This window comes from Alexandromys fortis, unplaced genomic scaffold (genome assembly GCF_014885135.2).
Source record: "Alexandromys fortis isolate MF-2015 unplaced genomic scaffold, M_Fortis_MF-2015_v1.1 scaffold_26, whole genome shotgun sequence".
In the NCBI taxonomy this organism is placed as follows: domain Eukaryota; kingdom Metazoa; phylum Chordata; class Mammalia; order Rodentia; family Cricetidae; genus Alexandromys; species Alexandromys fortis.
The window spans coordinates 3,578,221-3,603,649 of NW_026067894.1; the positions used below are offsets into that span (position 1 = coordinate 3,578,221).

The 25,429-nt window shown below is 49.9% G+C and overlaps 1 protein-coding gene across 1 annotated transcript; it reads left to right on the top strand.

Moving 5' to 3' along the window:
* Positions 1-42: 42 nt before the first annotated feature.
* On the top strand, positions 43-24,219 carry Cda (cytidine deaminase). Its single transcript, XM_050154065.1, is given in 4 exon segments — positions 43-270; positions 11,747-11,858; positions 19,470-19,527; positions 23,728-24,219. Coding segments are annotated over 4 exon segments (441 nt in total). The 5' UTR covers positions 43-116; the 3' UTR covers positions 23,845-24,219.
* The last annotated feature ends 1,210 nt before the right edge of the window (positions 24,220-25,429 follow it).

The window sequence follows — 25,429 nt, forward strand, 5'->3', positions numbered from 1 at the left end:
GGTCTCGCGCAGGGACACACCCCGGGGGAGGAGTCACCTCTCCTGGCCAGTGCAGGCAGACAGCCAGCATCGGTTTCCTCTCTTCACTGCAGCCGGCTCACCCACTCCGGACCGACATGGCCCAGGAACGCCCCTCCTGTGCCGTGGAGCCCGAGCACGTCCAGCGACTGGTGCTGTCCTCTCATGAGGCCAAGAAGTCAGCCTATTGCCCTTACAGCCGCTTCCCTGTTGGGGCTGCCCTGCTCACCGGGGACGGGAGGATCTTCTCCGGTAAGGACTGACGCCGTGGTCCCCTCCCTGGCAACCTGGATAGGGCCTAGGTCCACGTGGAGGGGAGAGCAACGCTGTTCCTTCCTCACTGGGCCTCTCCGGCCTCCTGCCCAGGTTGAGGGGCAACTCAACTGTTGTTCTACACAGTGGTTCTCTGTTCTTAGAAGTCTGGGGTGGCGAAGGGAGTTCTCAGGTGAGGCTAGAGGGAGTGGCCAAAATCAGGACCACCCGCAGGGCAGGAGCCGATTAAGGCTTCCGGAATGTCCTGTAAGCCTGACGTTCACCTGCTCACCTGTAAGTTCTTCCTCTGGCCTCCTGACCTAGGGTAGACCCATTTTCAGATGAAGAAGCTGAGGCAGAGACAGGTCCTGAGTCACAGGAGGCTCTGGTGATGGCACTGAGAGCTGGAGCCCCCCCAAAGCCTCACCTTCTTCCTGCATACTGGGGTGCTGAGACTAGCTGGTGAGGGATCTGGCAGACAGGGACTTGGAGGAGAGGATCCAGGCATGGTTTGGGTGTCCAACTGTCTGCACTGAGTTTAACGTGGAAGAGCTAGTGTTCTTTAGCTTCTGGTTTTGTAGACACCTAGGCCAGAGTGGGCTGCAGCTGGCGGTGGGGTGCTTGCCCATAGGCACAAGGGTCTGAATGAAGGGAGAGAAGGCGAGAGGAAGGGAGGGAAGGGTCTTGGTAAACTTGTGAACACTCTAGTTGGGATATGTCATGACAGGAGGTGACTACAGTGCCCCTTTGTTGTGTGTCTTGTTGACTGAGGTTCTGTGGTTTCCTGAATCACCCGGCTGTTGTGGGACACTTTCCTGGGAAGACGCAACCCATCTATTCACCCCAGATAGGGAGCTGGCGACAGACCAGCACAGACGCCTCCAAAGTCCAACTTGGTGAACCAATGAGTTTTACTGGGACTACTTAGAGAAGTACGGGTGAGGGGTCACTACAGGAGCAGAAATGACTCAAGAGCTGCATCGCCAAGGCCCACCCCAGCCTGGCTGACAGCTCACAAAGCTGGGAACCTGGAGCACACCGCAAAGCCTGCAGGCCGCTCCACAGTTTGGAGTGTCCTTTTCATGTGGCTTACTGGTTCTAAACATCTTCCAGGCAGCTGGTCTGGTCTCACTCTTTTTTGCAACTCAACTTCCTTCATCTGAGAGAGCATCTCAGTTTTCACTGTTTACTCTGGCAGGGAGGGGCTTAGTTAATCTGGTCAGTTTCAGGGACTTCCTGAAGTTATTGTGAGTTCATTTCCTGATGGGATTAATGGGGTATGTGAGTATATGGCCCCAGGAATGTGGGAACAGGAAGAAGAGGAAAGAGACCTGGGGTGATCTGCCAGTCAGTAAAGTACTGATCTCCAGAACCCACACAAAAGGCCAGGCTTGGTGGCACTCACTTGTAATGCCGGGGCTGGGCAGATGGAGATAGATGGGTTTGGGGGCTCTCTAGCCAGATAGCCTAACCTAATTGGCAAGCGCCAGGCTAGTCAGAGACTATCTCAAAGAACAAGGTGGATGGGGTCTGAGGAATGATAACGGAAGTTGACCCAGTCTGGCCTTTATACACATGTACCTGGACATACATAGAGAGAGGGAGAGAGAGAGAGGCGGTGTGGGGGGAGGCGGCGCTGGTGTTTTCTGAGAGATATAGGATGGAATGAAAGTGAAGGCTTTGGCCATGGATTTTTCAGCCGGGTGGAACAGGGGAATAATAAGATAAAAAAAAAAAAAAAAAAAGACAGAGCTGGGTTCTGCTGGGGACTAGGTAGGCAGGGACCGAGAGCAAAGTTAGCAACTACAATACAATAAGGAGTGCTCTGTGAACCCCATGGGAGGGCTCTTGGTGCAGGAGGGGGGCAGCAGAGTGTCCTGTGCATTAGTCAGTGACAAGCCTGCCGGGTAGCGCCAGTTTCAGGGCAGGCTGACTCGGGAGCTCAGTGCCATGCTGTTCTTTGTTTTTCAAGACAGGGTTTCTCTGTAGCCCTGGCTGTCCTGGAACTCACTCTATGGACCAGGCTGGCCTTGAACTCACAGAGATCTGCCTCCTCTGCCTCCCAAGTGCTGTGATTAAAGGCGTGCACCACCAACGCCTGGTTACCACACGTCTTTCTTATGATGGATGCTTGTTTTCTGTTACCTGGCAGGTGGGTCTTCTCTATCCATTAGGGGACAAGAACACGGGCAGCCTCTCATTCCCACGGCCACTGCACCCCACTTTAGATCTCATCCCACACTCAAGCTCTTTGGGCGGATTCTTGCTGCTGGGTGGACACGCAGAAACGTTACCACTGAACTGAGCGAGGGTCCTTTTGTCTACAGGGAAGGAAACCACAAGGAGACTAGGATACTCTTTTAGTTTGATAGTGCTGGCCCTCTAGTGCTCAAAGCTTGTGGTGTGGACAGACTGACGCAGGACAGACAGACGCGAGGGCTTAGCACTCCAAGTCTGGAAAACTAAGGTTTGTGGTTCCCCCAGCCTAGAACTCAGAGACTGTAGAGTTTCAGGTGCTCACACGGGAGGTACATGGCTTTGATTGCCAGTAGCCTGGCTGGTACTCAGTGAGTTCCACTGTGGCACCCATGGCCTTTAAGACTTGTCCACTACCTAGAGCTCTGAAGCCCGAGGCAGCCATTACCTCATCCCTGGCTTTTCACAAGTTTCTGCTTTTCCCACACTTTTCCTCCTTGTCTGTGTCCCCTGACTACTCTCTGAAACCCTCTAGCCACCTTTTTGTCCCTAGTGTCACTGCCACCACCGTTTTTTGCTGTCTCCTCTTTGCGCTCCCAGCTCATCTTGCTCTACCCATGAAAGCAAGAGTCTTTACCAGCCATAAAGACTGCAAGTGGGGGGGGGGGGAAGCCCCTTCACCCGAGCCTTTTTTTTTTTATTATGTATACAATATTCTGCCTCCATGTATGCCCACATGCCAGAGGAGGACGCCAGATCTCATTATAGATGGTTATAAGCCACCATGTGGTTGCTGGGAATTGAACTCAGGACCTCTGGAAGAGCAGACAGTGCTCTGTGCTCTAAACCACTGAGCCATCTCTCCAGCCCTCACCCGAGCCTTTTATGGCCAGAGCCAGGAGGCCAGAGGAGGTGGGTATTTCATAGGTGTGACATGCAAATTGAAATGTGCCCGCCCGCCTCTGAACAATCACAAGCCTTCTTAAGTCATCAAGGGAGTGTCCCTCTTTTGGACTTGGTGCACGCGAGAGCCTCTGCGGGGTCCAGAGCAGCCATTGGAGTAGCTGTAGGTGGGGGTCAGGGGGCAGGTGTGTCTAACCTTTTGACATAACAAATGGATGTTGTCATTCACATAACAAAACACACAAATCAATCTCTCTCTCTCCCTGTTTCTGTCCTTGGTTTCATTGTGCAGCCACAATGTGTCCTGGAACTCACTCTGTAGACCAGGCTGGCCTTGAACTCACAGAGATCCGCCCACCTCTGTCTCCCCGAGTGCTGGCATTACAGGTGTACGCCATCACCACCTGGCAAAAAGAAGTGATTTTTAAAGATTTGTTTTTAACTGTGTGTGTGTGTCTGTCTGTCTGTCTGTCTATCAGTGTCTTTTGTGTGTCTACCAGTCTGTGTGTGGGTATGGGCACATGAACACAAGTGTCCAAAGAGGCCAGAAGGCATCAGCTCCCCTAGACCTGGAGTTATAAGAGGCTGGGAACTGTCAACTCTTGTTCTCTGCAAGGGTGGTGTGTACATTGAGCCCCTGACCCATCACTTCAGCCAAAAAAAAAAAAAATCTCATAAAGTTTTAAAAGGCTACAATTTTGTGTTGGGCCCCCGTCTTAGCTATCCTTAGCTGCATGCAAGGATGGGCTGCAGGTCGGATATGTTTGAAAGTTCACGGAGGAGTGTCTCAGCTGGAATAAAAGTTTGTAGCTGTGGGACATGACCTGGAGCAGGAACCAATCCTCCGCTGGGAGTAGCTAGGAGAGGCTTTGCAGCTGGGGTGCCCTTTTCTCTGAAGGGTTCCTGCTCAAGACTGCCCGGAAGGAGGGAAGGTTTGCTGGTGGTAAGCCTTCCTGATAGCACCACTCTTTACAGAAGAGCATCACAGCAGGCTCCCAGAAAGGACTTAATCTCAGGACAAAACTAGCAATCTCAACAGTGCTTTAAAAAAGTGTGTGTGTGCGAACACACACGTGTGTGAACTAGGCATAGTGGTGCACACCTTTAATCCCAGCACTCAGGCAGAGACCACTGATCTCTGTGGGTTCAAGGTCAGTCTGAATCTACAGAGTGAGTTCCAGGACAGCCAGGGCTACTTAGTGAGAGAATCCTTTCTCAAAAAAACAGATTCTTTAGTGGGGGTATTGTGGTGCACGCCTTTAATCCCAGCACTAGCAAGTAAATGGCAGTCGGTTCTTGGAGTTCAAGGCCAGCCTGGTCTACGGAGTGAGTTCCAGGGTAGCCAGGGCTACACAGAAAACCCTGTCTTAGCCAGGCAGTGGTGGTGCACACCTTTAATCCCAGCACTCTGGAGGCAAAGGTAGGTGGATCTCTGTGAGTTTGAGGCCAGCCTGGTCTACAAGAGCGAGTTCCAGGACAGGCTCCAAAGCCACAGAGAAATCCTGTCTTGAAAGACAAAAAAAAAAAAAAAATCCTGTCTTGAAAAACAAAAATAAAACACCAGCAAGTGTGTGTGTGTGCTGTCTGAATGTTCAGGTGCATATGGAGGTCTGAGGCAGACAGCAGGGGTCTTTCTCCATTCTTGTCCTCCTTGCTCACTGGGGACAGGGTCTTGCACTTGAACCCAGAGCTCACCGAACCCAGATTCACCACATTCTAGTCTAGCTAGCCAGCTTGCTCTGGAGATCCCGTGTCTACCTTCTGAGTGAGGCTCTCCATTGCTGGGGATTCGAACTCTGGTCTCAGGCTTTGCTCTTATGCTGTCTTTAGGCACCAAACCGTCTTCCCAGACATTAAGAGTACTTAGCCTCTGCCCCAGTGACCTAAGCTCCTCTAACTGTCTCTGAAGAAACAGAATTTTGCTCAGAGGCAAACAAATGGAAGACACTAGCAGAAGCACTGGATTTCTCTCCCAACGGCAGAAGTGGGGCCAGGTGTAGCTTGGTTAGTAGAGTGCTTGTTTGTCTAGCGTACGCCAAGCGCTGGGTTTGATCCCCAGCACCATGCATATACTCTTCCTAAAAACACAACTCAGGAGAGAGGTGGTTGTGTGACACTTTTGTGGGAAAATATAACACATATTCTACTGACCCCAGATCATAGGGAGCCCATGGCAGACCAAAGTGCAGCTACCATGGTGGTGGAAGTTTCTGTCCCTCCGGGTCCCGCAACCATTCAATCCGAAAGAAACACACAGTTTATATTAATTATAAACTGTTGCAGAGAGCGCTTGTTCTTCCTGGTCACCCAGAACTGAAGCAATCACACAGAAACAGTATTAATTAAATCACTGCTTGGCCCATTAGCTCCACCTTCTTATTTGCTAACTCTTTTATCTTAATTTAACCCATATCTATTAATCTGTATATCACCACGAGGTTGTGGCCTACCAGCAAAGTCTCAGCACTTCTATCTCGGCAGCAGCTCCATGGCGTCTCCCTGACTCCACCCTTCTTTCTCCCAGTATTCAGTTCAGTCCTCACCGCCTACCTAAGTTCTGCCCTATCAACAAGCCAAGGCAGTTTCTTTATTCATTAACCAAGAAAAGCAACACCTAGACAGAAGGACCTCCCATACCAATAAACTGTTTGGTCTATTAGCTCAGGCTTATTATTAACTGCTCTTATAACTTAAATTAACTCATAATTCTTGTCTATGTTTAGCCATGTGACTTGGTACCTTTTCTCAGTAAGGCATTCTCACCTCGCTTCCCTGCATCTGGCTGGTGACTGCGTCTCCACCTTTCCTCTTCCCAGAATTCTCCTAGTCTGGTTGCCCTGCCTATACTTCCTGCCTGGCTACTGGCCAATCAGCATTTTATTAAACCAATATGAGTGACAAATCTTTACAGAGTATAAGGGCATTATCCCACAACAGTTCCACCAAAGTCTAACTTAATGAGTCAATGAGTTTAATTGGGGTTACTTATGGGAATATGGGTGAGGGGTTACTTACAGGAGCAGAAATGAGTCAAAGACAGCTGCATCACCAAAGCCCACCCCAGTGTGGGTGGCAGCTTACAAAGCTGGGAATCTGGCGCACACTGCACATCTTGTACAGGGCTCGGCAAGCTGAAGAGTGTCCTTTTCAGGTGGTCCAGCTGGTCTAAGCCTCTTTAGGGCTGCTCCACTTTTGCTCAGTTTCAGGGACTTCCTGAAGCTGTTCTGAATTGTTTACTTGCTGTCTTAAAGAGCTTTCTGGGAGCATGGAATGTTACAGTCTGGGAGGAAACGGCTACACGGCTTAGGTGGAGGCCGACTTCTGGGTCATTCTTAGCTACAACAGATATTGTTTCAAAAAGAAAGAAAGAAAAGAAAAAGAAAGAGTTTATGTAGGCGAGCAGAGCAGAGGTGGCTGGCTCTATAGGCAGAGAAAGGCCAAAGCAGAGACAAAGGTAAGGCCTGGCTAGACCTTCTCAGTTACTTCCCTGGTGAGGTGGGTTGTCGCCCAGCTGTGCAGCACTGTAATGAAATACCCCAGGCAGCTGAGTGAAGGTTTGTTTGTTGTGTGAGTTCACATTTAATTCCCAGGTTAGCTGGGAAGAAGAAGGCGTTACTAGTCATAAAATTTCACTATTCAGCTATTTTTTGATGAGAACTGTGATTTGGTGAAGGTTTGCTTTGGCTCCTTCTTCTGCAGGACCCAGTCCAAGGTCCAGCAGCCCTGTGCTCTGGGCCTCTAACCAGGGCTGCACACAGCACAGAGGCTCCCCCACAGTCCAGTAACAGCCAGAGAAACAGCTGGTTGCCCATAATCCCCAGTGAGGCTCCTCCTCCACTGGCCTAGGAAGCCCTCACAAGGCTCCACCTCTTATGGGGACACAGAACCTCCCAGGGGTGCCACCTGGGGAGTACTCAGGTTTTGGGGAAACATCTAAACCATAGCGGGTAAAGACCAGGACAATAGACAACAGAAAAATAAAACAAAAAAAGATTAAGTTACTCTAAGTCTGATTTTTTTTTCTTTCTTTGAGTGAGGGTCTCATGAAGCCCAGGCTAGCCTCCAACTCGATATGTAGCTAAGGCTGGCCTTGCTGATCCTCTTACCGCCATCATCACTTTCTGGAATTACAGGTGTGCATGAACTTCTGTATCTGCCTCTCTTTTTGGAAAGGTCAAGCGAGAGCTTAATTTTGATTTGGTGACATGGAGTCTCGGCATGGGTGAGGTAATTTGAAGTTCAGTGCCTGAAGGGGACTCCCACACAGCGGGGGCTCCCTTCAAGACCCCGGATTAGGCACAAACCACACCCAAATACCTGTTTTCGCAGAGAGATCCTTTATTAAGTAGGGAAGAAAAGCTAAAGAGGCTGCTTTCTGTCTCTGGCAGAAAAACAGCAGTGAATAACCTTGCTGGGTGTCATTTTAAGAAGAGAAAGAGGGGAGGTCTGTGTTAGAATGGGCTAGGATACAGGGGTACAGAAGACGGGGGAAAGGAATAAGGGAAAAGAGAAGGGGACGTGGGTAAGGGGGGGGAGCAGGATGTTTGTCCCAGAGAGACAAAGTTCTGCCTCTGGATAGAGTGAGAACAGATGTGGCCCATAGGCAACTATCTGTTTATACGGGTAAAATAAGAAACCCTGTGTGAGGATGAGGTGTTTAATTTTAATTGGGCATGTTAATTGGGGGGGGAGTAATAACTGTACTTCCATACTTTGATAGCTGGACCTCGGTCATCAGCTGCAGGAGGAGGAAGTGGCCAAATAAGGGAAGAGACCTTGGAGGCTAGCTTTAGAACTGTTCTTGGGTTGCCTTGTCCTGAGCGGTACAGATGCCGAAGCCTGGCAGCAGCGACAGAGATACACACTGTCTGCTATACACTGAACACTGCACAAGCTCACACAACCTCACCAGGGAAGGAACTGGAGAACATCCGAAGCTTCGGGGACACCTGTCTACACACAGGCATTTCCTCAGCTCTCAGCTGTGCAAAGGACCTCTAATGGTCCCTTCCTGAACAAACGACCAGCCTCAGGGCTGTTTCAGGGCAGAACAGAAGGTTACACAGAGAAGAACCCTGATTGGTCAGTTTGGGTCAGATGCTCATTTGTAGGCCAGCCAGTAGGAAGGCCATATGAGAAAAGATGGCAGCTTCCGCTTGAATTGCCTGCTGGAGTTGAGGTGACCCTTTATAAAATGGAGGAAGAAGAGCCGGAGAGATGATTCAATCTGTAAAGTTTTGCTGTAGACCCGAGTTCACCTCTCCAGCACTCATGTAAAAAGCTGTGTACCCGTTGTCCCCAATCAGGGCACAGGCAAAGACAGGACAGCGGGATCCCTGGGGCTTGTTGGCCACCCAGACGAGATGAATTGATGAGCTCCAGGTCTAGTGAGAGATTCCCGTCTTAAAAGAAATAACAGAGGTCAATAAATAAATAAAGGCAAGGACTGGAGAGAAGGCTCAGCAGTTAAGAGCACATCCCGCTCTTGCAGAGGACCAGAGCGTGGTACCCAGCTCCTGTGTCGAGCGGTTCACAACCGGGTGTAACTCCAGCTCTAGGGGAGCACACACCCTGTTCTGAACTCCACAGGCACCAGCACCCACGTGTGCACAGACACCCCCCCCACATAATCATAAATAAGGTGGGAAGTGTGTGCACACATGTGCACATACACGCATTCGTATATACAGACATGTGCACGCACACACACATATACGCTAACAGAATGAAAAGGAGGAAGATACTGAGATGTCAAAACAGTCAGTGCTCACTGCCGTCCACCTCTGGCGCCACAGTGTAACCTGCCCTTCCCTGATGGAGGAGCCTGTCGCTACCAGGCAGCTTCGAGCCAGCCCCAGCCTGGCCGTGAGACACACTGGCCATCCTCCCAGCACTCTTATAGCTATGGCATCCCACCGAACGTCTAGCGACAGTGGATTTTTGAGGTCCTGGGAGTGATGAGCTACATAATAAAAGTATTCTCTTCCAGCATGATAACACAGATCATGAAGAAACAGGAAACTCCGAGAGGAGACACTGACTCTGGCAGCAGTTACGTTCAGTAAACTCTGTTTACAGCTTCCACATCTGATGACTACCTGGGAACAAAATACCGCAGAATCATAATGAGCACCCAGACGTGGACACAGGGAGTGAGACAGGCAAAAACAAAGTTGGCATGACAACTACAAACCAAGTAACCACAGGAAGACGGTGCCTAGTGCTCTCTTCTCTGGCAGACCAGGAACAGGCTGCAGTCTAGGCGTGTGGACTGCCTTGTTCTATTCTGGAAATAAGAACCCTGTCCAGATGTCCCACCATATACACTAGAGTGTGCCCTCCTACACAGGGTCAGACTGGCACAAGTGTCTCATCCAAGGTTTAGCCTTTGCTGGACAAGGTGGTGCATGCCCTTAATTCCAGGAGGCATAGGTTGGTAGATCTCTATGAGTTTGAGGCCAGCTTGATCTACAGAACAAGGTCCAAGCCAGCTAGGGCTACATCCTGAGATCTGTCTCGGCAATACAAAAGAAAACCCAGTGTCAAGCCCTAGGAAGGGAAAGAGGAAGTGGAGGACCAGCAGTGAGTTTCTAGAAAGGTCACTCATTACTAGTACTGCTTCCGTTCGTGCTCATTGGTGTAAACTGCACTCCTGGGCTGGGGAGATGGCTTAGCTGTGCAAGCATCAAGGACCCGAGTTCAAATCCCAAACACCCATCCAAGTAAAAAGCTGGGTGTGGTCACATTTGCCTGTAATCCCACTGCTGTTGGGATATTGTAGGGAGGCAAGAGGCTGCTTGGAACTGGCTTACAGCAGCATCTAGTATCCTCCTTTGGCTTCCACAGAATGTGCACAGACATGTGCATGTCTCAGGCACACATTCAAGCCAGCAAAACTGCAGGACTTCAGGAAGCTCCAAGGTGGGCTGGAAAAGGTGGTTTCCAGCTGGGTAGCTCTGTGCCCAGCTGAACTCAAGTGGGAAGCAGTGAAGCAGCCTCTGTCCCCAGGCCTCCCTGCAAGGATCTCTACACATTCTTTTTCCCATACACAAAGCACCCACCTACCACCTGGCTAAGGGAGGCCTCTGAGATCAGAGTCACACAGCTGCCCCGCTTGATTCTTCTTGGGTCTGGATGTAGCTCTACTGGATCAATGGCTAACGAATTGAACGGTTTTCTGTCCCCACCTCCCATCCTTTCCCACAATGCAATGTGGAGTTACAAATGGTGAATGACAGTGGAATCTCCCACAACACACAGTCACCAGCCATGGCAGCTAACGAACCCTCAGATGGGAACTGTCCTGGCACATCCCTTGTCTGTTGTCTGCTGGGGTCTCTAGCTTAGCTATTTGGGAACCTCTTCCTTGATCATGTCGTCACTGTGACACATTTGCTGAGAGCACTGGGGAGCTAGTGCCATGGCTCATAAGAATACTGGCTGCTCTCATAGAGGACCCTGGTTCAGTCTTCAGCACCCATATGATGGCTCACAACCATCTGTGACTCCTGTTCCAGTGAATCCAGCGCCCTCTTCTGGCCTCTGTAGGCACCAGGCACACACGCAGGGTTCATATACACCTGCAAAACATACACATAAAAATGAGTAAAACTTAAAAAACAAAAGCGTTCGGACCTATGATGGTCCTCGCTGCCATTTTCACCTCTTAGATGCACACTGGAAGGCAATTCGCTCCTTCACACTAGGCAAGCAAGCTGCCAGTTAGCTCTCTGTTGACTTGGTCAAGCCTCAGCATCTCTCTTTGTCTTGAGCTTGACCTTAGGGATGCTGAGGCTGTTCACTGCCCAGTCGCGATGCCTTCTGCTGGGGAGCCAGTCTTAGCGTTAGGGAAATGAAGACCTGAGCATTCTCAGAAATCCGCCGTACCGTGGGCCCCAGTGTCCCTCACTGCTTCTGGAAACATCGCCCCCCTCCTTTCCAGCTTTGTTAAACAGTGGGCCCCTCCCTGGCCTGAACTGGGAAACTGTCCTTCTTAGGGTTTCTATTGCCGTGATAAAGACCAGAAGCAAAGGCGACTTGGGGAGGAAGGGAGCCCACTTGACCTGCAGTTTCCCATCATAATCCACCACTCACTGAAGGAAGCCAGAACAGGAAATGGAGAAGCCACGGGTGGGGTGCAGGCAGGGTGGTTCCTCCTCATAGTTTGCACCAACCACATCAATCATCCATCAAGAAGATGCCCCCACAGGCTTTGCTTGCGGGCATGGGCATTTTCTCAACCGAGGTTCCCTTTTCCCAAATGACTCTATCTTGTGCCACGTTGATATAAAAGAGGCACTAGGAAGCTCTTACGACATCCGCATCAGGAGCCGGTTCTGTTGTCCGTAATTACCATTGGTCTTTTCTCTCCCCTCAGGCTGCAACATTGAAAATGCCTGCTACCCACTGGGTGTGTGTGCGGAGCGGACTGCCATTCAGAAGGCCATCTCAGAAGGGTACAAGGATTTCAGGGCTATTGCTATCGCCAGGTGAGTGGGATAGACCAGTCACAGCAAAATTCTTTATTCTTCCAGCTGATGTCCCCCTACACAACCCATTCCTTCATTCACCAGACCCATGTCTATTGTACATGTTCTTCTTGGCAGACATGGGTCGGCCCTGCGGCTGGGTGCTAGGGATAAGGAGGTAAATAAGAAACAGAGTCTGAGGCTGGGGGCATGGCTCAGTTGTTAGAGTGCTTGCCTAGTATGCAAAGACCCTGGGTTCGACCCCAGCATCTAATAAAACTAGATATAGTTGCACACCCCTGTAATCTCAACTCTCAGAAGAGGGCATCAGATATCCCGGGACTGGAGTTACAGGTGTTGTGGCGCACCATGTGGGTGCCGGGAATCAAACTTAGGTCCTCCACAATAACAATTGCTCTTAACCATGGAACCATCTCTCTGGTCCTTTAAAAGGTGTTTGAAATGTAGACTTTAAGCACAAAGGTTAGTAGAAAGAGAGACACACAGGAGAAGAACGAGACTTACCCAAGAACTGGTTATTGTCTCAAAGGAAATGCGCACTGTGTTGTCCCAGGGGTGACCTGAAGGGTTTGGAAACTGGGATCTCATCGTTCATCTGGTTTCTAGGGGCTCCTCCCTTCCTCTAACTTTTTCTCTCTCCTTTCTTTTTTTTCCGTTGTTGTTTTGTTTGTTTGTTTGTCTTGAGAAGGGATCTTACTGTACAGCCCTGGCTGGGTACACAGCTCTGAAACTTACTATAGACCAGACTGTCCTTGAACTCACAGAGATCCTCCTGCCTCTGCCTTCCTCAGAACTAGAGGTGTGCACCATGCCTGCCACATTCTTGATTCTCAGCTCCTGCGAAGCTTCAACCAGACTCCTGAGTGAGCAGCTCCTTTCCCTTTTCACGTCCCCTTTAATTCCATGTCTTTCTGGTCCGCCTCAGACTCCACCCTCAGGGTTAGCCCACAGAGCAGATAGACCCAGGGAGACTCTGACACAGAAGGTGTGTTTCTGTTCCGACAACAGCAAGTGCATCACGGTCCCCCAGAGGTACAGCAGAAAGATGTCACACAGAAACAACAGGAGGACCCGAAAGTCACTTGGTATAGACTCCCTTGCCACCACAAAAAATAAGCAGACAAAACCCCAAGGTCTGAGAAGTTAAGGGAATTTCCAGAGAGTTAGGGGTAAAGCGGGGACAAAACCCAGGTCTCAGAGTCCACAGTGGTTACTGTGCCAGGAGGCCAGATGCTGTTCAAATCTGCTAACTTCAGCACCCAGGTGAAGGTGCCAAAACCATGGTCTAAAACCAAGCAGGGTGGTGACCTGGTGACAGCCATGTAAGCAGTGACTATGTGTTTCAGACTAACCCAACTCCAGCTAGGCTCCAACTGGATAAGAATTTCAGCCAAGGGCTGGAGAGACGGCTCAGAGGTTAAGAGCACTGGCTGCTCTTCCAGAGGTCCTGAGTTCAGTTCCCAGCAACCACATGGTGGCTCACAACCATCTGTAGTGAGATCTGGTGCCCTCTTCTGGTATACAGGCAGGACACCATATACATAATAAACAAACACACAAATAAATAAATAAAACCTGCAGTCAATGCTCTCTTGTGGCCCAGATGTGGTTGCTCTGACTCCCATGGGGAGTGTGGTGGGATCTTATTGGAGCTGGACCGAGACTGCTTGGCTAAGAATAAAGCCTATAAGAATGGGTTCTTTTACTGATTTAGACCCCAGTAATTTAAGGCTTTTGCAGTGAGCTGCATTTGGGTGCCCCTTTTATATTGACTAGGAGAAAAGGAACCTTGGCAAGTTAATGGTTGAGGAAACTCACACGGGGAAACAGTGAACCCAGCGAGCAGAGCCGCTGACCAAGCTTCGGTCTTTAGCAGCGTGGGACACAGACTCTGGAAGAATCATTTCTTCCTATGAAGGGAGTTGCAGCCGGGGAGAGAAACAGGGGCTGTGAGAGCAAGGCTGACATGGTTTGTGCAACAGCAAGGACCTGGCTTTCGCAAGAGCCTGTGCATTGCTTCAGTCTGGTCCAGAGGGGGTTCAGAGTACCCGAATACCATGCTGGAGTGACTGGGCCAGGTATGCCCTTGAGAATCAAGGTGGAGATTCCCAGCTTTCTCTGGAGCCGAGGGCTGTCCAAGCTTCCCTGCAGCTTCCAGAGGATAAACAAGGCTGTGCTGGGAACTTTTTGTGCAGCTGAGGACAGATTGGGATGTGCGTTGCACTTTATGAAGAAATGGGGAGAAATAACTCAATTTCAAAGCTGGTCCAAGAAAGTAATGATGTTCTGGGGGAAGAGAGGCCAAAACCAGCAGAATGATGCAGTAGCCTGCAGGTTCTGTTAGTGTTTGCCCAATGAAAGGCTTTTTCCTCTTGCTCCTCACATGCTTTTAAATATGACCAAGAGGGGATCACTGTGATCAGCAGATGTCCTTATACAACACCCAGAGTTTCCAGCACCCAGCTGGCCTTCTCTGGATTTTTAACACACAACCATATCCCCCGCCAGCGATGCAGTCATTATCATACTACTGACTTATTAAACAGAAAGCATGCATTTAGAGGAAGAAAGGGAAATGCCAGCCAGCTCATATTGGCACAGAACGGGGCTGAGAAGTCCATGTCTTTCCCTGGGATCACAAAGGACAGAGATGCTATGGGCGTTGGCAGAGCCAGGTGACAGGAGCTTCTGTCTTACCAAGCTGAGCGTAACCTCATCATGTAACCAAGGTCTGCACAAACCACAGGAAACCCTTGATTGCCAGGAAAAAGAACCCAGGTGTGCTAGTTTGAAAGAAAATGGCCCCCAAAGGAAGTGGCACTACTAGGAGGTGTGACCTTGTCGGAGTAGGTGTGGTCTTGTTGGAGGAAGTGTGTCACTGTGGGGGCGGGCTTTGAGGGTTCATAAATTCCCAAGCCATGCCCAGTGAGATAGTTCACTTCCTGTTGCCTGCAAGATGTAGGACTCACTTTCAACTCCTCCAGCACCATGTCTGCCTGCATGCCGCCATACTCCCCCCCCCATAATGATAATGGACCAAACCCCTAAATTGTAAGCAAGCCACCTCAAGTAAATGTTTTTCTTTATAAGAGTTGCTGTGGCCATGGTGTCTCTTCACAGCAATAGAACCTAACTAAGACACGAAGCGTGGAGAATTAGGAAAGCCTTGGGGAGATGTCCAAATGCAACCTGCATGTCTGAGGGTTAGTGCTCACTCTTGGCAGGAATGTTGAGTGACACGTAAAAGCCCCGCCTCCAGGGTCTCTGTGGCTGGGTTTCCATTCTTTCTCACTTCTACCTAAGGTCTTTGTAAGACTCGGAACCTGGCTGTTTTATTTTATTTTATTTTTTAGACTAAGTCTCATGTAAGCCAGGCTGGCCTCGAACTCACTTTGTAACTGAGGCTGTGACCCTGAAAGTCTAAGCTTCCTGCCTTCACCTCTTGGGTGCTGGGGTTATAGGTATGTATTCCTGCTTTGTGCAGTACTGTGGATCAACCCCTGTGGCCTCTGTGCGTTATAGTCAACCCCGACTACAATCCCAGCCCTCAGCCTGTTTGTTTGTTTTTCAGGACAGGATTTCTCTGTGTAGCCTTGGCTGTCCTGGAACTTGCTGACCAGGCTGACCTCGAACTCACAGAGATCCGCCTGCCTCTGCTGGGATTAAAGACCTGAGCCACCACCGCCTGTAACATAAGCGGTCCTGTTTGTTGTTGGCCTGATTTTTTTTAAACTGTACAACTCACGAGGGGAACAGTACCCTGCTGGGCTGTTGGCAGACTGCATGGAATGACTTCTATGAGCTCGCTAGCACATGGTATGTTATCCATGAGAACCCCAGTTGTGGAGTTATCCTTGGGACTTCTGTGAGCCACAAGAAAAGCAAAGGCAGAGTGCATGGGTTCTTAGTTCAAATCCTGGTCCTGTCCCTGACTGGCTCTGTGACCCTGAGGAAGTTGTTTCTTTCATGGCCTCTAATGTGGCTCACATATTTCAGGGTGTTGGGGTGTTGAAGGAGTGGCGGGCTGCATCCCGGCTCCCGCACGGCTAGCTTTACCCAAAATAATTACACGGAAACTGTATTCTTTTAAACACTGCTTGGCCCATTAGCTCTAGCCTCTTACTGGCTAAATCTCACATCTTGATTAACCCATTTCTTTTTTTTTTATTTATTATGTATACAATATTATGTCTGTGTGTATGTCTGCAGGCCAGAAGAGGGCACCAGACCCCATTCCAGATGGTTGTGAGCCACCATGTGGTTGCTGGGAATTGAACTCAGGACCTTTGGAAGAGCAGGCAATGCTCTTAACCTCTGAGCCATCTCTCCAGCCCTTGATTAACCCATTTCTATTAGTGAGTGCAGCACCACAAGGTAGTAGCTTACCGGGAAGGATCTTCACCTGCGTCCATCTCGGAGAGGAGAGCTATGGCGAGGCGACTGCTTCACTCAGCTTTCTCCCAGAATTCTGTTCCGTCTTCCCCGCCTACCTATGTTCTGACCTATCAGAGGCCAAGCAATTTCTTTATTAATTAATCAATGAAAGCAACAGATAGACAGATGACCCTCCTCCATCATTGGGGGTACTAAAGGAGCTGGTTGGCTGTCTCCTCTTTAGAGCCCGAGCAGTGCACAGTAAAGTGAGCCACGTTCTTCTCAGAGTCCCCGGCATGCGCAGCTCAGAACTTTTCTTTCATGGTTGAGACCACAGCTGAATCCAGCTTCCTGGTAGGGTGTGGGATTGGTCTCCTGGAGACTCCTGACTCAGGCCACCTTGTGCAAGAGAGGAAATGACAGGGCCATATCACATAGGGTCTGACCGACCTTGGAAGGGAGGCTGAGCTCCCTGGGTGACTTTTCTGGTCTTGCCCACAGTCTGTCTCCACAACAGCTTTTCTTTGCTGCTTTGTCTCTCTGTTTGGGTGGTAAGGCAGTGATGAGGGCCCCCGAGGGTCTCCATTGCTCCTTTTCCATGACTGCCTGGCTTACAACATGCCCTGAAACAACACAGGAAAAAGGCAATAAAACCTGAGATAGTCTAACCTTGTAACACCTGCCACCCAGAAACCACACGAGTTAGCTGGATTCACAGAGCTTCCTGACAGAGGCCCCCATTCCCACATGTTCGAGTGGCTATTCTCCTGAAGCGGGAAGCCTCAGGGAGAACCCCACCTCTTCATGGAGCAGAACCATTCTCTGATTTGCCAGGCACAATAAAGAACTCCTTTAATCCCAGCACTCAGGAGGCAGAGGCAGGTGGATCTCTGTGAGTTCGAGGCCAGCCTGGTCTACAGAGAGAGTTCCAGGACAGCCAGAGCTATGGAATGATACCATGTCTCAAAAAATCAATTAGCTAATTCATTAATTAAAATGTAAAACAGAAACATTCTTCGACTCGACCTCAGATCAAAGCCAATTATTATAAAATCTAAAAAATAGCCCCTGACTGCTCTGTCCCTTGTCCCCCTTTTTTTTTTCTTTTTCTTTTTTTTTTTTTGCCTTGATCAATTGCTGGCTGGTTAGCTGGCACCTTCCTGCCATCAATCTAGAAAGTCCTGGTCACAGTGCATGTGTGTCTTTGTCATTGTTGTACCAGTGGCAGCACGCAGTGCCAGGCACACAGGAAGTGCTCAGTAAATATTTGCCATCTGAAATGAGCCAGCACCTGTAGAGCCCTCTGCAGGGAGGTGAGCGTGCTAGGCACACAGTCCACAGCACGACAGCTACTGTTAACACACAGTGCGATCAATCATAAGCAGCATAAAGCACGGGGTAGCTAATAAAGCGGGAGGTGATAAAGTATTAAGATGATGGCAGAGATTGCAAGTGGAAGGGAGCAGGTGTGCAGAAATTAGCCCAGGCCATAACAATATAGCATTCCGATTCCGTGGCTTATAAAACCCTGGGTTGGGGATTTAGCTGAGTTGGAAGAGTGTCTAGGTAGCATGCACCCTGGGGTGCATCCCCAGCACTTCAAAAGAACTGGGCATGGCCTTACAGGCCTGTAAGACTGGAACTCAGGAGGTGGAGGCTGGAGGATCGCAAGGTCAAGGTCATCCTCAGCTAGTCGGAGGCCAGCCTGGGCTACGTGAGAACCTGTCTTAAAAACAGTAAAGTTTACACAGACATGTTATCTCATTTTGTTGAACCCCTGCCAAGTAGATGACATTGTTACCCACGTGTTCAGACAAAGGAACAGTCCCTGGGTGACTTAAGATGACTCAGAGCTGCACAGTGAGCAAAGCAGGGAGTTGGCCAAGAGTCAGAATCCAAACCCCATGTTCTTGTAAAGCAGTCACAGAGCTGTGGGCTCCCAGGACAGGGACCATGGCACCAGGCACCATGGCCCTGCAGTGAGATCTGTGTTCGCTAGGCACCGTCCTTTGTCCTCTGTCCTGACTGGAAGTCTGTGTTCCGGCCTCTCTCAGATGCCGGGAGCCCATTTTCTTCTTTGCTACACATACGTGGTGTTCTTCTGCACCCAGGGCCCTTGTGTGTAACCTTTCTTCCTTTTTCTTCCATTCCCTTCTTTCTTTTTACAGACATTTTTACATATGTGCGTTGTATGTATGTGTGTGCACATGTGTGTGTGTGTATGTGTATGTATGTGTATGTGCCAAGGAAGGTTTCAGCTTCTTTAGAGACAGAGTTAAAGATGGTTGTGAGCCCCCCTGTGGGTGCTGGGAGTGGAACTCGGGTCCCCTAAAAAAAGCAACACATACTCTTTTTTTTTTTTTTTTTTAGTTTTTCGAGACAGGGTTTCTCTGTAGCTTTGGAGCCTGTCCTGGCACTAGCTCTTGTAGACCGGGCTGGCCTCGAACTCACAGAGATCCGCCTGCCTCTGCCTCCCGAGTGCTGGGATTAAAGGCGTGCGCCACCACTGCCCGGCAACACATACTCTTAACCACTGAGCCATCTCCTCAGCCCCCCACTTCTTTCTCATATTTATTTCTCTAAAACACAGAGCACCTCCTGGACTTTAGAATAGCCTTTCTGTTATTCATCTCACCAAACCTATGACCTCACTAATAAAACAACTCCCCTGATATACTGCTTGTTCTGAAAATTAAACCAAACGACACAGTTAAATGCCTGGTACAGTAGAGTTTCACTAAGTAGGAATGCAAGACTCTGTTCTTCCTGCGAGACCGGGCTAATGCCACCCCCTGTGTGAGACACCGTCTCGCTCCAGTGGCAGGCTTATTACTGTGCATTCTTAATGCATTTTACTTAATAGTGATAATAATAATAATAACAATAATAAGTCACCTAGTTTTGTGTTACCCGCTGGGACGAGCCTTCCTATGAAGGATAGAGACAAGCTCTCTGTCACCCCTGTCTCCTGGAGTGTGGGTAACAAGACAGCTAGGTGTCCATCAGCATGTACGAGTGCGCTGATGAGGACAGCATTGCCACCGTGACTTTGCTTTCAGAAGTGTGGCCAGCTGCCAAGTCGCCTTCCCAGCCTCCAGGACACAGTGATTCTGGGAATCAGGAGTTGTCTGCTGGGGTGTGACCTGATTTGCAGGACAGGGGCTCAGTATGTGAATCTCAGGCATCGGCCACAAGCCTTGTGACAGACAACCCTGAGTTGAGTCTTTGTTTCCCCAGCGACTTGCAGGAAGAGTTCATCTCTCCGTGAGGAGCCTGCCGACAAGTTATGAGAGAGGTAAGGGTGTGGGCGGCTCCTCCCCGGAAAACACGCCTACGGTCTCTCGGGGGCCACACCAGACTCCAGTGTGGACTGGTACTGTGCGGTCCACCTGGCTGGCTGACTCCTGTGACCTTCCTGGGGCCACTTGAGTCACTGGAAATGAGTCCCTCTTCCAACATATGCATACTTACAGCTCTCTGGGCATATACACACTATACATTACTATACATACTGACAGCTCTCTGGATACATACATACTATACATTACTATACATACTGAGCTCTCTGGTTGTTGGTGCCAGCCCCTGAGCCAGCACGGGATGAGCCAGGCCAGGCTTGCCCTCATTGAGCTTCAAGCAGCTGTGTGAGAAAATACAGGAAAAGAAGTTGGGGGATAAAGGGACAGCAGGGGACAGAGAACAATAAACTCCAGCCTGCAGGCCAATCCCAGCATGCCTCTTGATTGTAGATTTTTCTGGTAGGGGCACAGCTATGGCCAATCGCTGCTGCATTGGCGGTGACCACTCTGGCTCCATGGTAGCAGGGCTGAGCAGTTACAGGAAGACCACACAGTCTGGGAAACCTCCCCCCCCCCAAATAAATTTCCTGTTTGTCCGTTGTCAGCAAAAGCTTTCGCCACCTTCTGCTCTAGTGGCGAGGAGGGACTTCTCTTTGAAGGTGACATTCTAGTTGAAATATAAATCATGAAAAGCAATGAGACAGAGAGTTCTAGAGAAGGAGAATTCTAGACAGAAGGCAGCAGGTTTCACATTGACCTAGATGTTTGCTATGTGATGGAGAGCAGAAGGGCAAAGGGCAGTGGGGGAGGGGGAGCAGTGGGATCTAGCATCACAGGCATTGGCTGGGGCTGGGTCAGAAGGCTGTACCAGCCAGGGAACAGAAAGCACGTTTATTCCAAAATAAAGAGAAACACAAATGGCAAGTTTTGCATAATGTGTGTTTTACTACCGTTTTCGGGAAATCAAGAAAAGCGAGGCGTGGTGTTGCACGCCTGCAATCCTAGAACTCAGGAGTCGGCAGGAAGTTTGCTGCAGGTTTGCGGCCAGCTTGGGCTGCTTAGCAATTTCCAGGTCAGCCGTGGCTATCCAGCAAGATCCTGTCTCAAAACAAACAAGCAAACAAAGAACAAAATTGAAAAAGCAGAGAGAGGGAGAGAATAAAGGGGAAGTCAATAGAGGATTTGAAGCAAATTTTATTATCTTATTATTTATTATTTTTCATAGGGGTGTTGTGTGAGTGCAAGTGGGTACCACAGTACGAGGGTGGAGGTCCAAGTACAACTTTTAGGAGTCCATTCTCCCCTACCATGTTGGCCTCAGGGATCCAACTCAGACAGTCATGCTTGGCAGTGAGGACCCTCACCCGCTGAGTCATCTTGCTGGCTCTGGCAAGTTTTATAAAACATACCAATGCGAGGCTTTGATTTTGTTAACTGTGAAGACTAAAGGGTGGTTTGGATGGTGGGCTGGCTGACTGGTTGGTTTTGCTGTCCTGGGGATGGATGGAACCCAGGGTGTGGTATGCGGCAGACAAATACTCTACACCCAACTACTGCCCATCCCTCACTAGGGTTCTCATTCAGGCCCAGTAGGAGCCTGACGTTATTGTGCACATTGGGGGATGTCAGGAAGACTTAAGTATTCTCAGAGAAGCCCATATCTTCTGTGATCTTCCCGAATAAAGGCCACAAGCCCAGAGAGTCCCAAGCGTGGCCCCTAAGCTGTGGCTTGCTATGAGAATACTCAGAACCTGTCAGCTCTGTCAGCCCCACCCAAGCCCAGGACAAAAACAGCTGTCGTCATTTTATCTCCATCAGTATCAAAGGAGAGCAAGCAGTCCCTGAGGAGCAATGGCAGCCAAGGCTGACTCCAGGCTCCTTGCCCCTCTCACTGCCTATGCCTCCTGCATGCACCCCTGGGCCACGTGCAGGAAAGCGTGGGGTTTGCCACAGGGCAGGCACATGCTACCTGCTGTGTTTTGCTTTGGAACTCGTACTGGGCGAAGGGCAGTTTGGCTTGTCTGTCTTGTGCTTCCGGGCCCTGCAGTTCACAGAGCTCATCTCTCCCGAGTCCAGATGGAGAAGCCACCCCAGAGGCATTTAATTCCCAGAGTGACTTTCACCTCACCACAGCCGCCCAGTGCAGTGACCATGTCTAAGGGATCCACCAGCAAGGACCAAATCTCTAGCCGCCAAGGTCCCAACCTGATCCGTGTGCTCTTATGGCCATTTTCTCCAAACAGATTATTAGATGAGGGGAGAGGGGAGAGAGAGAGAGAGAAAAAGAGAGAGAGAAAGAGAGAGAGAGAGAGAGAGAGAGAGAGAGAGAGAGAGAGAGAGAGAGAGAGAGAGAGAGANATCTGGAGGGGGGAGGGAAACCTGAAACCAAATGTGAACAGTGAGTCATGAGGCCTGGGAACCAGGGACCTGGCATCTAAACTTGCCCACATCAAGCTTGTGTCCGTACCCTCAGGCACAGCCTGCTGTGCAAGAAAATGTCCTACCTTGAAACCTTAATTCCGAAAACCCCGAAAGATTGATAGTGTCTATTAACAGTTCAGTGATTCGGACAGATGTGTGGAAGACCAGGAGGCCATGGAGCAGCCTCAGCCTCTGCTGGCAGCCCCCACATCAGTCATGGTGCCACAGCCTCTGTGAACTGGGCACCTACTAAATGCCAGGATCTGTGAACCACACCATGCCTGCCAGGATGAAGCTGGGTCTGTTGACTTCATCTCTATCACTGACCTAACTCTCCACCTACCCAGTATCCTTTCCTATCACTAAAACACCTCAAAAATGAAGGTAGTGAGCCCCCAGAGGACCTACAGCAAGCAAGGGCGTGGGAGAACGTTCTGGAGATGTGTTTGTCTTTGCTGATGTATTAGCAACTTTACTATTGCTGTGATAAATCACCGTGATCAAAGCGATTTAAGAAGAAACAGTTATTGGGGCTTATGGTTCCAGGGGGTTAAGGTCCATAATAGAAGGGCCAGCAAATGGCAGATGCGGTAGCTGGAGAAGAAAGCAGGAAACAGGGAGTGCTCTGGAAACCATGGCTTTTGAAACCTCAAAGCCTGCTTCCAGTGACACTTCCTCCAGCAAGGCCACACTTCTGAAACCTCCCAAACAGGCCTACCAACTGGGGACCAAGTATCCAAATGCAATGTCTCTTCCAAACCACCATGGCTGACTTGATACCAGTAAAGCCTCAGCTTCCTCAATAAAACAAACACAATGGGAGCCAGCACCTCCATGGTCAGATAACGCTATATCACAAACATAGTATGTTGAGTCTCGTCAGACAGACACAAACTCCTCCGGGAATGAGACACAGAGGTGAACCTGTAAGGGGCTACAGATGTCAGCTGTCCTGTAGAAGGAAGCCTTGGGCATGGACTTTTATTTAATTTTAGTTTTAGTTATGTCTATGGGTCTATGTGGGGGTATGTGCATTCAAACACAGTTGCCCACGAAGGCCAGAAATATCAGATCTTCCGGAGCTGGAGTTGTAGGAAATTGTGAGCCTCCGAGTAGAGGACTTGGAAATGAAACTTGGTTCCTCTGCAAGAGTACTGTGTGCTTTTAACCGCTGAGCCATTTCTCCAGCCCAGGGCACAGGTGTTTCGATGGTGGCTAGGAAGATGGCTCACTTGTGTGTAGCCTTGAGGAACAGAGTTTGCATCCCCAAGAACCCACGTGACTGCGAGGTGGTCTAGGCAGATGGTGGCAATCCCAGTCTTTAAAGGCAGAGACAGAATTCCTCAGAGCAGATTGGCTGGTAGGACTAGCCCTAGGGGTGAGCTCTGGGTTTGATGGAGAGACCCTGCCTCAGTGAATAAGGTGGCAGAGCCATGGAGGATGATTCGAGACCCAACCCTTTGGCTTCCGCGTGCATGTGCTCCCATGTGTGCCCCCACACATGTACACACACACACACACACACACACACACATTTATACCACACATACATGAAAATGGGGGAAAAAAGGCATTAGTTTTAGTAAGTGCTCTCCCGCTGTTCCCCCCTCAGGCTGTATGAACCAGTACAATTATTGTCACTCGCATTTGACAGGAGAGAAAAACCGAGGCCCACAGGACCATTAGACAGAAAATACTAGGGTCATAGTCAAAGCCATGCTCCCATCGCCCTCACTCCCCTGACCTCTCTCACACAATTTTGCTCTTTTTTCCAGTTTGGCACTGACTGGGCCGTGTACATGACCAAGCCAGATGGCACATACGTAGTCAGGACAGTCCGAGAGCTGCTGCCGGCCTCGTTTGGGCCTGAAGACCTGCAGAAGATTCACTGAAGGCAAGAGCGTGCCTGCCTATGTGAGCCTGGGTTCCCTACCTAAAGGACAGGCCCTGGAAGATTTCATAATGATGCTGTTCCTGGCTGGACCTGGAGACACCTGCCACATGGGTCCCAAATGGCCAGGCAAGGGAGACCTTGATTCCCACACCACAGTCTTCCCTAGAGTGATGGAAGTTGTCCCTCTGCCTCGGCCCAAAGCCAGCGTCCTTCTGGGGACTCTGAGCACTGTGCTCCTTCCTCTTCCTCCTGCAGGCAGGCCCTGGCATTCCAGGCCTGGTCTGCCTTCCTGCCAGCCTTTCAAGGCTCTGTCCTGTTCCCTGTGACTCTTCTGATTATAAACACCACAGAACATTCTGGCTGAGAAAAATGAGTTTTTAGTCTCTGTGTGCAGCTCGTAGTGGGTGGTTCATCTCACGAGACAGAGGATGTGGGTGCTTCCCAGCACCCCTCTCTGTGACATCTGAGGTCAGAGGCTCCTCGTTCCTGTGTTCTTAGATGGGAGGCTCCTTGATCTCAGGAGAACCTCTTGCTACCGTGTGGACGTGGGATGGAAGCTGTGTCATTGGGGGCGTGTCCCTGAAGGATGCGGAGGCATCCAGACTTCCTCCTCCTCCTCACTTCCTAGCTAGCTAGTGAGGTGAGCTGCTCTTTACCACACTCACAGTGATGTGCACCTCCCCAGCCAGAAGCTGAACGTCAAGGGGTCCACAGGCCAGACCCCCCAAAAACTATAAGGCCAAATAAACCTCTCCTCCTCATAAGCTGATTCTCCCAAGTGTTTGGCTCAGGGCGGAGAGCTGCCTGACACACCATTGCTAGAGATCAGAGTCTTGATGCCACCCACGGCCACAGCTGTGAGAGACGACACAGTGTAAGGGGAAGCGTGGGCACGGTGGAAAAGATAGCTCTCAGGACCCACTAAGTGCCGCATGCTTTGATACTATTCCTTATTTTCAATGCTCAGTGGTTCCAGGAGCTGGCTGTCACCTCCCTTTATAGGTCATGGGTCAGAGTAACTGAGAATTTATTCTACAGCCAGGTAGAACTCAGCAGAGAATCCAGATCCCTTGGGGTGTGATGGTGCACACCTTTAATCCCAGCACTTGGGAGGCTTAGGCAGGAGTCTCTCTGTGAGTTCAAGGCCAGCCTGGTCTACCTAGAGAGTTTCAGGCAAGTCAGGGTGACTTAACGAGACCCTATCTCAACCAAAAGAAAAAGAAAGGTCCAGATCCCTTGGTCCACAGTGACATGGAAGTTGTGTGCTCTGCTGAGGTTTTTGACATGAAGGAACTCACTGCACCCTCACTTATCAAACCCATAAATGGTTTTGTTTTCATTCTATCAATAAATGCATTGAGGATCAGAGAGGTTAAATCATTTGCCCAAAGTCAAACAGCCAGCAGATGGCAGAGCCAGAACCTGCTCTGTCCGGTTCTGAACACTTTTCCTCCATTCTCCCACAGCCAGGACTGTTTACTGGGTGTCTCTCGTATGTCAAATATGCTGAATTCTGCAGAAAGAACAATGTAGAAGAAACAGGCTGCTCTTGAGGAATGCTCAGCATGAAGAGAGGGGGAGTA